The 16,283-nt window shown below is 40.7% G+C and overlaps 1 protein-coding gene across 1 annotated transcript in view; it reads right to left on the reverse strand.

The window, feature by feature from the left end:
• Positions 1–16,283, reverse strand: part of ANO4 (anoctamin 4) — a 166,188-nt gene that overhangs the window by 101,023 nt on the left and 48,882 nt on the right. Inside the window, exon 5 of the mRNA XM_045553135.1 lies at positions 190–290. Coding sequence (XP_045409091.1) covers positions 190–290 — 101 coding nt within the window. The remainder of the gene's footprint in view (positions 1–189; positions 291–16,283) is intronic.

The raw sequence follows: 16,283 nt of genomic DNA on the forward strand, positions 1-16,283 counted from the left end.
ATTTTTGCATAAAGGCTTAAAATCATTATTGGCCATGAAGACTTATTTGCATGTCCTAAAGTTTTGAAGGATTTTCTCCTCTAATAGCCTCCCAGTCTGCATTTCAGATTTATTTGTTCCAAGGAAGGAAAACATTAGGTTTATAGTGAAGCAGCAGAGAGAGTGGGGGGGAAATACATTTACACCTACCTGAAAGGCATTCTTACATTCATTTGTTCTGCGTATCTTCCAAGGACTTCCCATGGGGCATGCAACTTCACAAAGATAATGTCACTATTTATTAGAGAAGACTGAAACAGAAAAAAGACACTAAATTGAAAAGTATATCCAAGTCTCCTGCGGTTTAAATTGAGTTGGAACTTAGAATGTATGAACCTGTATGGAGTTTATGATTCAGGGCATTTCTCAGTAATAAGCCAGGCCCTTAAGGGTACACATATTCATTCAACAAATATCCCACTGTGTGTCAGGCACTGTGTGTCAGCTGGAAACCCAGCTGTGAACAAAAGGTATGAGTGACATTTACATTCTGCAAAAATATTAAAGAAAAGAAGATAGGCAAAAAATCAAGTTTACAGGAGACGGATAAATTCAGATAATGACGAGTATTCTGAAGATAACAAAGTAATGGGAGAAAGTTATGGTGAAGGAGCTGCAAACTACTTTGGACAAGGGCTCAAGGAAAGGCCTCGCCCTGGAGGTGACATGTGAGCTGAGACCTAAAGGAGAAGAAGGAGGCAGCTAGATAAAGGGAATGGGGTGAGTGTTCTGGGTGCAAAGGCCCTAAGTTGGGAAATTGTCCGGTTGTTTGAGGGAGGAAAAAGGCCAGCAGATTGGCCGAGGTCCATTAAGTGGGGGACAGTGGCATCAGAAGAAGCTGAGAAAGTGAGCAGAAGACAAGCGTGCCCAGGGCTTCACAGGGCATGAGACAGTGGATTTTGTTCAAGGACACTGGTAAGCCACTTTGATTTGGGTTTTCAAAGATCACTGTGGCTACTGCATGGAGAATAAATTACAAGGAAGAGTTGCGGCAAAAGCACAGAGGAGAAATGTCCTCATTCATCCAGGCAAAAGCAAAAGGTGGTGGTAGTGGGGACAGAGAGCCCTAAGAGATGTGAGATTTAAATCTGGGTGGAGGGTTAGGTGGATTTCCAGCCACACTCTTTAAAGGGCTGTGTTCTCTGGCCCAAAACTTTTGCCTCCTTCGGGGCTTTTTATCAACACAGAACTTTAGGGAAGTAAAACTAGGATGTCACACTCTGATAACCACCCAACAGGTTTCGGTCTATGCCTCTGGCCAAAGGGACATGAAGAAGCAATTAGGAGATTTCTTTTTGGAAGTCGCCTTTCACGGGGAGAGGTGGGCTGTGGAAGGAGGTAGAAGGAAAGTGAGAAAACAGTGAGTCAAACCTGTTTAAATTACTACAGTGGTCATTTGTTTATCTTTATCTTTCTCATATAAGGTTGTTCTGGACTGCACAGCATTTAAGTTTTTACAGTTTAAGAATGTTGACAGATATGTTAGGACTTTGTGGCTAATACTAATAAATGTTAACAATAGTACTGTATTTATAACAATCCAACTTTTTTTGCACAGCTGACAAAAATAGAAGCTCAACTTTATATTCTACATGTGGTAAATTTGCACTCCAGAGAATTATTTTTAAATTGTAGATGATGTATAATGGTATTTAGTTCATTTCTCACACTTTAATTCAGGGTCTTTTTGCTGGGCTTATAAATATTGTACTTAATTTATATGAACTCATCAAGATAGTATGAACATGAAACTGGTGTCAACTACAATGTTGTAAGGGATCCTGGTACAAAGCTGAATTTCCCGTGGGCAGGAAAGCCAGGGCCCATCTCCTTAATGGTGGAGGGCACCCTCTGATACTGGTCTGAAAAATCAAGCTTTCTGGCAGCTAAGGCAGAAATGAGGTTTGATCTTCCAGCTTGGGACAAGTAATGCCCTGAGTTTAACTCCCCTGAGGACAAGAAATGCTTCTGTTTTTCATAGTTGAATCTTCTGGCCCTTACACAGTGCTTGCTACAGCATGCACCCAATATTTGTCTCATCCATGAATATGATTAGTAAATGTGAACAATTCTACCTGGCCCAAGCAAACATTGTGAGTCCTGTGAAGCAGGAAGTGACTGTCAGTGAAATGACTTTTGGAGCTAATATATCAAGTTACTGCAAATGAGGCACCTACCCAGGGGATGCACATGCCAGTAACAACTGAAGACGAGCTGGCCAATGCTTTGTCGCTTTGTAAAAACTGGTTTTCTGTGCAGTAACCTATTACAGCCAGTCCTCCCTACGCAGGTGCTTAGAGCTAAGTCAGGGGATGTGAATGAGCTCTCAGGCTGCAGTGCCTGTACAGAACATACAGAAACATCTCTCTCTCTCTGTCTCTCTCTCTGTCACACACACACACACACACACACACACACACACACACACACACACACACAGTCTTGCCCCATTTATGCCTTCAATGCACTGATGCCTTGGGGATCTGAGACGGTCTCACAGCTTTTCAACTGAGCATTTTTTGGGCTTTGGAAAAGATTGCTGCTTGCTCCTCAATACATAGTACAGGTTTTCCAAGTTATAAAGCAGAAGAGAGACTACATTTCCTAAAAATGGGTCTCTTTTTATTTATTTAAGATACACTTCAGAGTCTGGGAAGGTTTTCTGGCTTCCTCACTTGGAAATTTTAATTGTGATAGTGAGAATTCTTTAAATTCATTTAGCTTTCCTACAACGTTCTATACTTACCATTGTTTCTTCTTTCATCTTTTACGAGAGAAAGAGTAAAACTGTGCAACCCAGGAAGACAACTTTTGGGAATGTGATTGATTCACTGAATCAAACAAACCTTGATTTAGAGTAGAATATAATTCCTAGGGTATACTCTCTCCATGGATTTATTGTGATTGCTAGTTTTACAGAAAATAAACAATCTAGTGGAAGAATAATCATTTTAGAGATCTCTCATGCATGTATGAAAACATTAAAGAGAATATATCAAAATATTTCGCTTAGGGAACATTTTGAATACCACATTTCTGTGTGTGGAAAAGCCAAGTTTATTATCTGAACAAATACTGAGTCAACTAAATTGCTGATGTGGAGTCTCAACCATTTTCTGCACAAAAGCGTAGCTGTTGGCGGGGTGCGGTGGCTCACGCCTGTAATCCTAGCACTCTGGGAGGCCGAGGCGGGTGGATCGCTCAAGGTCAGGAGTTCGAGACCAGCCTGAGCAAGAGTGAGACCCCGTCTCTACTAAAAATAGAAATTATCTGGCCAACTAAAATATATATAGAAAAAAATTATCCGGGCATGGTGGCGCATGCCTGTAGTCCCAGCTACTCCGGAGGCTGAGGCAGTAGGATTGCTTAAGCCCAGGAGTTTGAGGTTGCTGTGAGCTAGGCTGACGCCACGGCACTCACTCTAGCCCGGGCAACAAAGCGAGACTCTGTCTCAAAAAAAAAAAAAAAAAAAAAAAAAAAAAAAAAAAATGCGTAGCTGTTTTGATTTATTTAATCTGATAAAATTATTTTTCTTATTATTTTAACAATAACACCATCACTTACTTTATTTATTATTTATTTATTTTTTGTGCTTTGCAATGTCAAAGTACTTTCTCATGTTGCCTCATTTTGTTCCCACACAAACCTTGTGGGAGAGATTTTCCTTCAATTTCTTAGAGGAAGAAACAGAAACGGATCAAGTGACTCCGCCTCCGCCCAGCCAAAATGAATGTTTATTCCAGACAGAGCCGATCCATACCTGTATCTCTTGACTCTTTTGTGAATTAATTAGGTTATTAAGTATGGAATGTCTGATTTCCTTGAGTACTAAGTTTGACATCTCTTTTTTTTTTTATTGTGGAGGTACATCTTCATTCTTTCAAATGCATGTTTTGGCTTGTGATTATCTTTCAAATTTTTTTATAGCAATTTTTGTGAAACCCCATGGATAAGTAAAAAATTCATGTTATTTTTGAATATGAGTTCCATCATGGAACCAATGGAGCACAGACAGCTCAAAATATCAATGAAGTGTTTGGGAAGGATGTGGCTAATGAACACACAGTATGTTGATGGTTTGAGAAATTCCATTCTGGTGATTTTAATCTTGAAAATGAGTCATGTGGGCAACCTGAGACTAAGATGTATAATGACCAGCTGAAAGCTGTAGTGGAAGCAAATCCATCTCAACCTATGTGTGAATTAGCAGCAAGGTTTGACATTACTCTGTTCAAACAATATTAGACCATTTGAAACAAATCAGCAAGGTAAAGAAGCTGTATAGGTGGGTACCACATGAATTAAACAAGCATCAGAAGAGAAATTGTCTCAAAGCTTGCCTTTCTTTGCTATCACAACATAAAGGTGAACCATTTCTACAGCGTATTGTTACATGTGATGAAAAATGGATTATTTTTGACAATTGCAAGCATTCAGCACAATGGTTAGATAAAGACGAAGTACTGAAATACAGTCCAAAACTGAATATTCATCAAAAAAAGCTAATGGTGTCTGTTTGGTGGTCCAGCACTGATATTATCAACTACAGCTTGATGAAACCTGGTCAATCAATTACAGTGGATTTCTACTGCAACCAATTGGATGAAATGATGAGGATGCTTGTGGTTAAGCTGCCAAAATTGGTCAATAGAGATAGGCCAATCCTCTTGGAAGACGACACTCAACCAGATGTCGCACAAACAACGCTGCTCAAACTACAAAAGCTGGGCTTGGAAACTCTCTGTTATCTACCATTCACCAGACCTTGCACCAGCTGACTACCACTTCTTCCAGGCTTTGGACCACTTCTTGCAAGGAAAAATATTCAATTCTCAACAAGTTGTGGAAAACGCCTTTCACGATTTCATTGCTATTCATTCTCCAGGCTTCTTGGCTTCTGGCATAAGCAAGCTACCATTAAGATGGCAAAACTGTGTCAATGGTTTAGGCACATACCTTGATTAATTGTACTGCTTCTTTTTTGAGATATTATAAACTACACAGTTGTTTCAAAATCGGACATTTCATATTTAACGACCTAATATAGCTGATAACTTCTGAGGTTTAAACAAATCCATGGCGTGTGCATGCATTTAAGATGCGTGTTCTCTGAATTATGGCTTTATCAGTTTATACAAAGTAATCTTAAAAGAATTTCATATTTTAGAAAACAAAACAAAAACAAGGGGGCACTTCATAGTGTAAAATAAAATCAAGCTATTAATGAACTGAGCTTTGATATGAGGCTATTAAAAGTTATTTTGATTACCTTGAGAAAAACTGTTAACTGAATTTCCTTGAATGACAATGAATATGTATTCACGAGTCCTGGGTACAAGCGTGTGTGTACAGACTTAGGAGACTTTACATACTTAAGAGAAAAAAAATTAGTGTATGGGGCTTATAATTAATGTTCAGTTTTTCAAAGAAGAACTGAGAAGGCATTACCTACCGCTTGTTACTGAATGCCTTCTCAGCCTCAGCCCTAAAAAATAAATGTGAAACAGATGATTGCTAATTATGTGGCCCATATATCACTCTTCTCTACTGCTGAGTGATTACACTGCTGTTTCCAGATAGGCCTTTCCTCATCATTAAGTATTCCTTTCCACATAAATCCAAGTGTGCAAGTGCCAAGGTGAAGACAAATGAAAATAATTTATATAAACTAGAGTTGTTTCATTAATACGCTGCAATAAGAATCTCTTAGGTTGGAACCTTGGGGGAAAAGAAAAATGACCAATTAGAAAAGTTTAGAAAAAAATATCCCTAGAAGAATGGCTGGAGAAATTATTATAACAAGTAGCATGAGAATTACCCGAAGTAGAAATAGAGAAGATTCACAAAGAACATTCCTTCTTTCTTTCTCTCATTCAACAAGAATATATTGAATGGCTCCTATGTACCAGATGCCATGGGAAGAGCCAAGTGAAAAGCATTTCCAGCAGAGGGAACAGCAAGTACGAAGGCCCGGAGACTGTACCAGGAGCTGAAAGGCGGGAGTGACTGGACATTGGAAAGTGCAAGGTGGGGAGAGTTACCTGAGATGGGGCTGGAGGGGAGGGCTGGGAACCGACCACCCTGGGCCAAGTGCAATGGGGGGAGGAGCTTGAATTTATTTTCTAAGATCACTAAGAAGTCACTAGTGGATTACAGGCAGGAATCACTCGTTTCAAAAAGTGTGTGCTACATGTTTTATGGGGAATGGTCTGGAGGGAGCACAGGAGTGGGAAGTTCAATAAGAAAATTATCCAGTAGGCCAGGTGAGACAAGACAGTGGCTAGAACCAGAGAAAAGAGAGAAATGGACAGGCTTGGGATGTAGTAGAGGTAGATTTGAAAAGGCTTGGGATTGATCAAATGAGGAGAGTGACAAAACCAAACAAAACAAAACTGAGATCTAGAATAACGTGCAAGTTGTTCTGCCTGGAAACTGGACAGATGGTAGTACCCTTACCTGCAGGAAGAGAGGCTGGAACCATTCAGTTTGCCCCAGATTTGTGCAGGTGACAGTGTACCTGGAAATCATGGTGGTCTTTGCAGATGACCATGTAACCTGCCATGTGAATTGCAATTTAGCATTCAGTCACTCATCCATTTATCTGTCCCACAAACCTTTATGAGGGCCTATGACATGCCAGGGACTGTCCTAGATGCTGGAAATACACCTGAGAACAAAATAGATCAAGTCCTTGCTCTTGTGGAGCTCAAGTTCTGTTGGGAAGACAGCCCCTGATTGAATAGACACATAATATTTCTGATGGTATGCTTTGAAGAGGGTAAAGAAACAGAAAACAATGCTGGGAAAGAGATGGTTTTTAGAGAAGTATGGACAGGACTTTTGATAAGGTGACATTTGAACAGAGAAGAAAGTGCTAAAGGAGGCTGTTCTGTAATACAGGGAGAGAACGTTCCAGGCAGTGAGAAGAGTAAAAGGCAAAGACCCCGAGGCGTAAATATGTTTGACGTTTCAATTTACTGAGCATGAAGGATCAAATCAGGGTGTCCACTTGCATCTGTTCTGTATCCCCTTAGGGGACTACAGGATGTCACTTTCTTATAACTATGCTGTTTTAAGAGCAAAGCAAAATCCTAAAATTCTGGGGTAAAAAGGAGATATTAATTGGGAACTCAGATAAGCCTCTTGGATTAAAAAATCATAGTGAATGTGAACAAACAGCAGTTGTAGAGATGGGAGCAGCTACACCCTGCAACTGCCTGTTAGGTGGTGTCTCAGAGATTTTGTAGACATTAAATCATTTCATCTTCACACCAGCCCTGTGAAATAGGCATTAGTATTATCTTAACTTATTGCAGATGAAGAACTGAAACACAAAGATGTCTGATACCTTGGCTAAGGTCACACAGTGAGGAAGGGCTGGAGCGGGGATTCTCACCAACGCAGTCTGCCTTCAGAAGAGGAAAGTGCCACTAGAGGAAAGACAGCTGGGCTCACACAAATGTATTGGCTTATGAACTCATTGACATTTTATTTTTTGGAGAAATGCTTAATTGCATATTGGAATCCAAAGCACAGTGCATACATATGGTTCCCTCTCAACATCCTAAAATTAACCCAAGGCCAGGGGTAAGAGCAAATTTCAAGCCTGATTCTGCCATTTCTGGGTACATTATTTAATTCGTGAGCCTCAGTTTCCTCATTTATAAAATACGGAAAGCAATACCCATCTTACAGGGTTATTTTGAAGCTGACATGGTTGTATAGCTGTGGTTCAATAAATGAGAATTTCCTTCTTCCTCCCACAGTTACCAAATGCTTGGTGGACATTTTGGTAACCCATAGCTGATGCTAGAATTTCTTGATGTGTCTGGAATCTAGAATGTGAAACTGACAGAGAAATGTACATTCCTGGGGGCTTAAAAGGCTCAAGTAGTTGCTAGGCAATTTCAGCTTCTCTCAGTGGGACTGCCATCTAACCAGCTGTGTATCACTGGGCAAATGACTTGTACTTTTCTGAGCTCCAGTTTGCTCTAAAAAATGAGGGCATATGTCTCTAAAAAGACTTTTTGTGTCTGTTATTCTTGATTCCCTTAGGCACACATCAGAATTTGTGAGTGTAGTTCAAAAAAACTCTTCAGTTGATTCTGATGCAATTCCCTCTCTACAGCTGTCTCTCTCTCTCACACATACACGCACACACGCACACATACATACACACGTGCACACACACACGCACATACACAGTGCCCTGGTGGGGTGGAGAGAAGCCTCTGAGACACTGTATGTTCATAAATGATCACGATATTCATGAAGATGACATTAGTGTCAGCAACAGGAGATAGGTGTGTGAAACGGCCACTCCTCCTCAGCAGACCTTTAAGTGGGGGTCCCCGAGGACCCCATCCAGGCTCTGGCCTCATTCTACCTATTGCTCCTGGATGATCTCATCCTTTCCCAATGGCGTCAGATGTTACCTATCATCTGATGTCTCCAAGGTTCATGCCTTTGGCCTAGACTTCTCCTCTGCGTTCCAGATCACTCAGCCAATGGCCAAGGTGATACCTGTCCTTGTTGTCTCACTGGCACATCAGACTTGATGTGTCTTAAATCAACCCACTTCTCTGGCAAAACTGTTCTTCTCAGTGCCCCCAGATTCAGGAAATGGCACAACCAGCCTCTCAGTGGCTGGCTCAAGTCTGGCTGAAGTCCAGGAGTCATTTTTTTTCTTTATGCCATATCCAATTAATCACCAAGTCTTATGGAGTCTACCTTTTATGTCCCTTTCAAATCTGTCCACTTCTCTCCATCTCTACTGCCACCACTCTCCTTTAAGCCACAATCATCTGCCGTCTTGAATACTGCAGCAGCCTCACGCTGGCCTCCCTCCATTCCCTTCTTGCCTTGTGTGTTCTCAATGACATCAGAGACATCTTTAAAAATGCATTCTCGGCTGGGTGTGGTGGCTCACGCCTGTAATCCTAGCACTCTGGGAGGCCGAGGCAGGTGGATAGCTCGAGGTCAGGAGTTCGAGACCAGCCTCAGCAAGCGCGAGACCCTGTCTCTACTAAAAATAGAAACAAATTATCTGGCCAACTAAAATATAGATGGAAAAAATTAGCCAGGCATGGTGGTGCATGCCTGTAGTCCCAGCTACTCGGGAGGCTGAGGCAGTAGGATTCCTTGAGCCCGGGAGTTTGAGGTTGCTGTGAGCTAGGCTGACGCCACGGCACTCACTCTAGCCCGGGCAACAGAGTGAGACTCTGTCTCAAAAAATAAAAAAAATAAAAAAAATAAAAAATAAAAATAAAAATGCATTCTCTGCAAAATCACTAAAGTGACCAATGCATGACCTAGCAGCTCCCTTATATTTTCCTCCCTCTGGGCTTCAGCCACACCAGACTTCTTTCTTCTTCTTTCTAAATTGCCAAGCCTTTAATGGTCTCAAGGTCTTCCCACATGCTGTTTTCTCTGCCTGATAAATTCCCACTCCTTCAGGTCTGAAGTCGCATGGCAGGTGGACATCTAAGATGGTCCCCAAGATTCACATCCCCTCTTCCACTCCCCGTACACACCCCCACCTACATAAGCACTGCTCCTCAAGTGTGGGCGGAACTTGTGAAGTTGAAGAGATGTCACTCCTGTGATTAGGGTACTCATCAGCTGACTTTCAGTTTATCAAAAGGGAAATTATCCTGGATTGGCCGGAACTCATCAAGTAAGTCATTAAAAGACAGTCTAGAGGTCAGAGATTCTCCTACTGGCTTTGAAGACATAAGCTGCCGTGTTGTGAGAAGGCCTACGAGGGCAAAGAATTTTGAAAGACTTCTAGGAGCTGAGAATAGTCCCTGGCTGATAGCCAACAAGAAAATGAAGACCTAAGTCCTATAACACAAGGAACTAAAGTCTGCCAGTAACTATGCGAGAGGACCTTGAGCTCTAGGAGGGAACGCAGCCTGGTGGACAGACTGGAGGCAGCCTCGTAGGGCCCCTGACGACAGGACCCAGTTGAACTATACCTGGACTCCTGACCCACAAAAGCTATGGGAGCCTGAACACAGGCTGTGCTGAGCCTCTAAGTTTGCAGTAATCTCTCTGGCGGCAATGCAGGTTGTATTTCTATTAATTAATGCTGTAATTATATATTTTGTTGTTGTCTCTGTAAGACGGTACAGCTTCTCTACAGCCGTATCCCTAGCACCCAGTATGTTACCAAGTACATAGTCATCAAGAATGAATCTTCTTAAATTCATTTATGAACATCTTGGGATCTAGACTACGAGTAGCTTTCTCACATTATTGATTACCTTGTTAAAATACTATTACTACATGGAAAAAAAATTCATCATCCCACCCTAGAGGTTTCAATGTGGCTAAATTTATAAGGCACTCAAGTAAACCCTCCTCTAAGCCACAGTCAGGCAATGTCCAGTGCTGAGCACAAATCTTCTCACATTTCATCACAGGTTCTCTGTGTCACCAATAAGTGAATACTGGTGCAACATACCTTGCTTACTCTGTAGCAACCCTAGCGATCCCTACATCAAGCCTAGGAAACAGCTTCATCAGAGTGTCAGAGGAAAATCAACGTTTAGTGTAGCAGTCAGGGTGGACTAAGTTATGCTATAGCAACAAATAAACCCCCAATATCAGTGACTTAAGACAGTACAGCTGTACTGTCAATATTGTAACCACTACCCACATAAAGCTGCTGAGCTCTTATGATATAACTAGTTCAAGTTGAGATGTGCTGTCTGTGGAAAGTACACACAAGATTTTGAAGACAGCACACACACCAAAAAAAAAAAAGAATGTAAAATATCTCAATAATTTCTATATTAATTATATGTTGCAATGATAATATTTTAGGTTTATTGGATTAAATAAAATACATTATTAAAATCAATTTCATCTGTTTCTTTTTACATTTTACATGGGGCTACTAGAAAATTTTAAATTACATTATTTCTATTGGCTAGTGCTATGATAGAGGTATATTTCTTTTTCATGCTACATGTCTGTTGCAGGTCAGTTAGCTTTAGTGACTTAGTGGTGCATGCTAATGGGTCATTCTGCCAGAGGGTCAGAGGGCAGAGCTCAGAGGGTCTCATAAAGACATGTACCACTTCTGTGCCCAGCTCACTGGACAGAAGTAATCATATGCCCACATCTATCCACAAGACCACTAGGAAGAGGGATTATATCTGATACAGTGTTAATTAATTCACACTGATATAGAATAACTTATTCCATCACCTTCTTAGGAAAATAGTAGATCTATTAATATTATGGAAAACAAATGTTATTTCTGCCTTACAATAAAACCACTCATAAAGTCATTCAACAAACATCTAAAGATAATCCTAACTACTATGTACTATGTTTCCCAGTACATAGGCACTATGTTTGATTATAGGGATATAAAGAAGCCAAGACATGGTTCTAGATCTCAGGAAACTCACAACTCAGTAAAGCAACTATTACCCTAACTGCAAACACGGGTGGATATGAACAGAGTTTGGTCCAATGTCCACTGGGAGAGAAAATGCTCCCTTTGTGGATACTCCCAGCATGCAGTACTACCTTTCTCCTTAGAAGTAAGCAATGCCAGTTCTGATCTCTAAAACTCCAAAAGTCCTTTCACTTGTTACAGACCATCATAAACGTTTTCTTTGTTCCTTCAAGATGGTACATGAGATAAGCTGAACTTGGGGACAACTTTATCATCATAAAGTGATATTTTTTATTATCATGAATGATAAACCCATTGATAACTATTCACAGTTATTACCCAGTCAGTAACCCATGAATCATTGTGCCCTTAGTAAGCTGCAGGGATTAACAGCCATGAAATAAGCATGACACAGAAAGGACAGAAGAATTCGGTGTCTTCTGCTAGTAAAGAGGCAATTTAACTTTCGAAATACTCTCTCATGCACTTGGAACAGGTTATGACATCCCTCCTAGGTCTATTATATTTATCTCTTGGTGAAATGCTGATCAAAATTAGAAAATGCCACAGTGCATGCAGTGGTATAGTCTACCAAGTGTTTTTACCTAAAGGTCATGAAAAAACTGTCAAGAAAAGGGGCTTATATGATTTTTGATAACAGAGAAATATAACCGATAGATTATACCTCAACTCATATCACTTCCTCATTGGCACAATGAGGATGTAACTCCTCTTGCATGCATTACAGGGATTTTATATATATATAAAATACATTTATATAATAATATATAAATATACGGGACCCAGGATCAAGTATTAAGACAACTCAATACTTGAGGATAAAACAGAAGAGGAGGGTGAGCAAAGGGGACTAAGAAAGGGCCAATGCAGAAGGAAGAAATCCAGGAATGCATGAGATGTCTCCAGAGTTGAGAGAAGAATGCTTTTATAGAGAGAATGATCCCCCTTTCCTTACCAGGGCTGTTGAGGCCAGCAAGATAACAGAGATGGCGTGACTGCAGGACTTGTTCCTAGGTGACCTTTATAACAGCAGTTTCTGTGGAGTGGTGAAGGAGAAAGCCCAAACTGAGTAGTGGAAGAGAGAATGGTATGTGAGGAGATGGAGACAGGACACTAGACAAATCTTTTGGGACGTTTTTCTGTGAAATGTGTAAGAGGAAACGGATGGTCGTCAGATGAGAGTATGGGGGTTAAGGGATTTTTCTCCTTAAGACATAAGTTCCAGGAGCACGTCTGTGATGACTGAGTAGAGAGGAAAAACTGATGATGCAGGAAAGAGAGCAGACGATTACAGGAGCAAAGTCCTTGAGAAGGTGAAATGAGAGGAGATTCAGCGAATAAGAGAAGAGCTCCTGGGATAGTGCAGACACTTCCTGCGTAGTAACAGGAGGAAAGGCAGAGTGTGGGAGAGTCATGGAAGATTCTGTCTGATTACTTCTATTTTCTCTCCAAGTATAGGCAAGGTTAGCAGCAGAGCCTTTGCTTGTGCGTGGGGGTGGGGAAGGTGCAGAAAAAGGAGGTGAGAGAGTTGAGGAGCGGGAGAGATGAGAATGTGAAGTAATAGTGGGCCAGCTTCCCACCTAGTTAAGGTTGCTGTCACACATCACCTTCATTGAGCCCCCTACCCAGCATGCTACTTAGAATGACTATCCCCTCACCCACAGCACCATGACAGCCATACTTTGTTCTACTTTTTCCTTTGCCATACTGTTTATCACCTTCTAACATATTATGGTGTTTACTTATTTATTATGTTTACTGTTCAGTGTCTTCCCCACTAGAATGTGAGCTTCACAAGAATGGGGGCTCATTGTTTTGTTTACTGATGTATCCCAAGGGCCTAGAATTATGCCAGCCACTAGATATTAATTGAATGATTAAAATGTAAAAAAATGAATCAGTGAAAGAAAGAAAGAAGCAATGGAAGAAAGAAAGAAAGAGGGGGTTGGGAATGAGGGAGGGAGAAAGAAAATGAATTAATTTTTACAGAGAGGAAGAAAGCAAAACTCCTAGGCTCACTGAGCTCTCTTTGGTACCCATCTGAGACTGCGGTCATGATTTAAAGTGAACCAGTCAGTATGTTTGTTTCTTTTTTTTCCCCAGAACATTCAACCACTCAGGTTCAGGCACAAAGAAGGTGGGGTTTAATCAAGGTCAAGGATTTGCCAGGCAAATAAGTCAAAGGAAAGAAGGAGCGAGAGAATTCAGGTGCACATGAGCAAATGGTCATGATGATGGGCTACAGAATCGAAGCTAAGTAATGAGGAGCAATTCATCAGCAGGCTTGTTATCATACGCCATATACTTCCTAATGACATTTTTGGAGCATTTAAACCCATGTGCTATGGTGTGGATATGGTCCGTTTGTCCCCACAAGAATTCATGCTGAACTTTGATCCCCAGTGTGGTGGTGTTGGGAGGTGGGGCCTGAAAGGAGGTGTTAGGGGTCAGGAGTGCTCTGCTCTCCTGGGTGGCTTGGTCTCACCAGACTGAGTAAGTTCCTACACTAGCAAGACTGGATTAGTTTTTGTGGGGATGGATTAGTTCCTAAGAGAGTGAGTTGTTACAAAGCCAGGACACCCCTCGGGTTTTGTCTCTTTGCAGATTTCCACTTCCCCTTTGACATCTGCCATGTTACGTTGCAGCACAAAAGCCCTTGCCAGAATCCAAGCAGATGCCAGCTCTATGCTTCATGTACTTCCCAGCCTGCAGAACTATGAGCTAAATAAACCTCTTTACTTTATAAATGACCCAGTCTCAGGTATTCTGTGCAGCAAGACAAAATGGGCTAAGATGCCATTCAAAGGAAGTTTCAGCTCCAAGTGTCAGCTCTAGGTATTTAAAAGTTTACTTAGAATTTACTTAGTTTAGTCTTTCCTAAAAATACTTAATTTTAAAGGGGCAATAAAGTACAGTTTTGCTATGTATGTATGGAAAAACAGAAAAAAGGAAAATCACAAACTGAAATTTATTACTTTCTGATTGCTTGTCTTTGTTTTGTCAACCACATAAAGCATTATGTGACATAAAGAATCAAGGCTAACAGTTTTTCAGTCAACTGGAGTTTCTACAGAGAACTGCAGGGTGGGAGGTCCCTTTGTGTATATAGAAGCAATACTGGATGCCTCAAATAGGTTATCTTTTTATTTTTTATTTATTTATTTTTTTCAGAATATTACTGGGGTACAAATATTTTGGTTACATGAATTGCTTTTGTGCAGTTTGAGTCAAAGTTATAGGTGTGCCCATCACCAAGATAGCATGCATTATACCTGTTAGGTGTGAATTTATACATCACCTCCTCCCCACTCCCACTTGCTTGGTTTCCTCTGAATTTTGCTATCATATATATACATATGAGTGTTGATCGATTAGCTCCAATTTAATAGTGAGTACATGTGGTGTTTGTTTTTCCATTCTTGCAATACTTCATTTAGAAGAAAGGTCTACAGGTTCTTCTTTTAACACTATACAGCATTATCCATGAATCACTGAGCAAAGGACCAGATTTCAGGAGGCACTTATTAGAATCTGAGAAACTGAATCAAAGTGGCCTCAAATGAACGCCAAAGTGATTTACTACTGTACAATTTAAAATAACGTCCTAGCAGAGCCAAGGAACCTACAGACTGAGGAGGAAGAGATATCCCAAGAGGCAACGTAATGCATTTCTGAAATACTAATGGGCCTGAGGTCTCACCACATGTAATTTTTTTTCCTGCCTGCTGTACTGCTAAGGTCAAGGAAAATTGTATGTAGTATAGTTTCATTCTTCTGCCTGCTTTACTCCTGGTCTTTTATAAAACTCTTTTTAATGCCAACATGTATAGAAAAAAGAGAATGGAAAATGGAGCTCAAAAACAAAGGACTCTAGTGAGCAATGAACACTATCTTCTTGGAAGACCATCGTGATCTTGGTTAAGTTTGCAGGCAACAGCTGGCTCAGTTTCTATAAACACTTGGCCTGAAAGAAATCAGCAATGAGATGATTCTTTATTTGAATAGAAATGCAATGGCACCAGGCGCAGTGGCTAATGCTTGTAATCCTAACACTCTGGGAGGGCAAGGTGAGAGGACTGCTTGACTCCAGAAGTTTGAGACCAGCCTGAACAAGAGCAAGACCCCATCTCTACAAAAAATAGAAAAATTAGCTGAGCGTGGTGGCATGTGCTTGTAGTTCTAGCAACTCAGGAGGCTGAGGCAGGAGAATGGCTCAAGCCCAGGAGTTTGAGTCAAGCCCACGAGTTTGAGTTTGCAGTGACCTATGATGATGCCACTGCACTCTAGCCAGGGTGACAGAGCAAGACTCTGTTTCATTAAAAAAAAAAAAAAGTGGGATGTATTTGGCTGTAAAGAAGCTAAATGAATGAAATAGAACTCCTGAACAGACCAAAAATGAGCAGCAAGATTGAAGCAGTAATAAAAAGTCTTACAACAACAACAACAACAACAACAACAAAAAGCCCCAGACCAGGTGAATTCCCAGCCAAATTCTACCAGACTTATAAAGAAGAACTGGTACCCATACTGCAGAAATTATTCCATAATACCAAGAAGGAGAGAATCATCCCCAACTCATTCTATGAAGCCAATATCACCTTGATACCAAAGCCTGGAAATGATTCAACAACAACAAAACAATCTACAGACCAATATCCCATCTTAATGTAGATGCAAATTTTCTCAATAAAATACTAGCAAACTGAATTCAACAGCACATTAAAGAAATAATACACCACGACCAAGTGGGCTTCATCCCAGTGATGCAAGGATGGTTCAACATACATAAATCAATAAATGTGATTCACCACAT

Source organism: Lemur catta, chromosome 6 (genome assembly GCF_020740605.2).
Source record: "Lemur catta isolate mLemCat1 chromosome 6, mLemCat1.pri, whole genome shotgun sequence".
Classification (NCBI taxonomy): Eukaryota; Metazoa; Chordata; class Mammalia; order Primates; family Lemuridae; genus Lemur; species Lemur catta.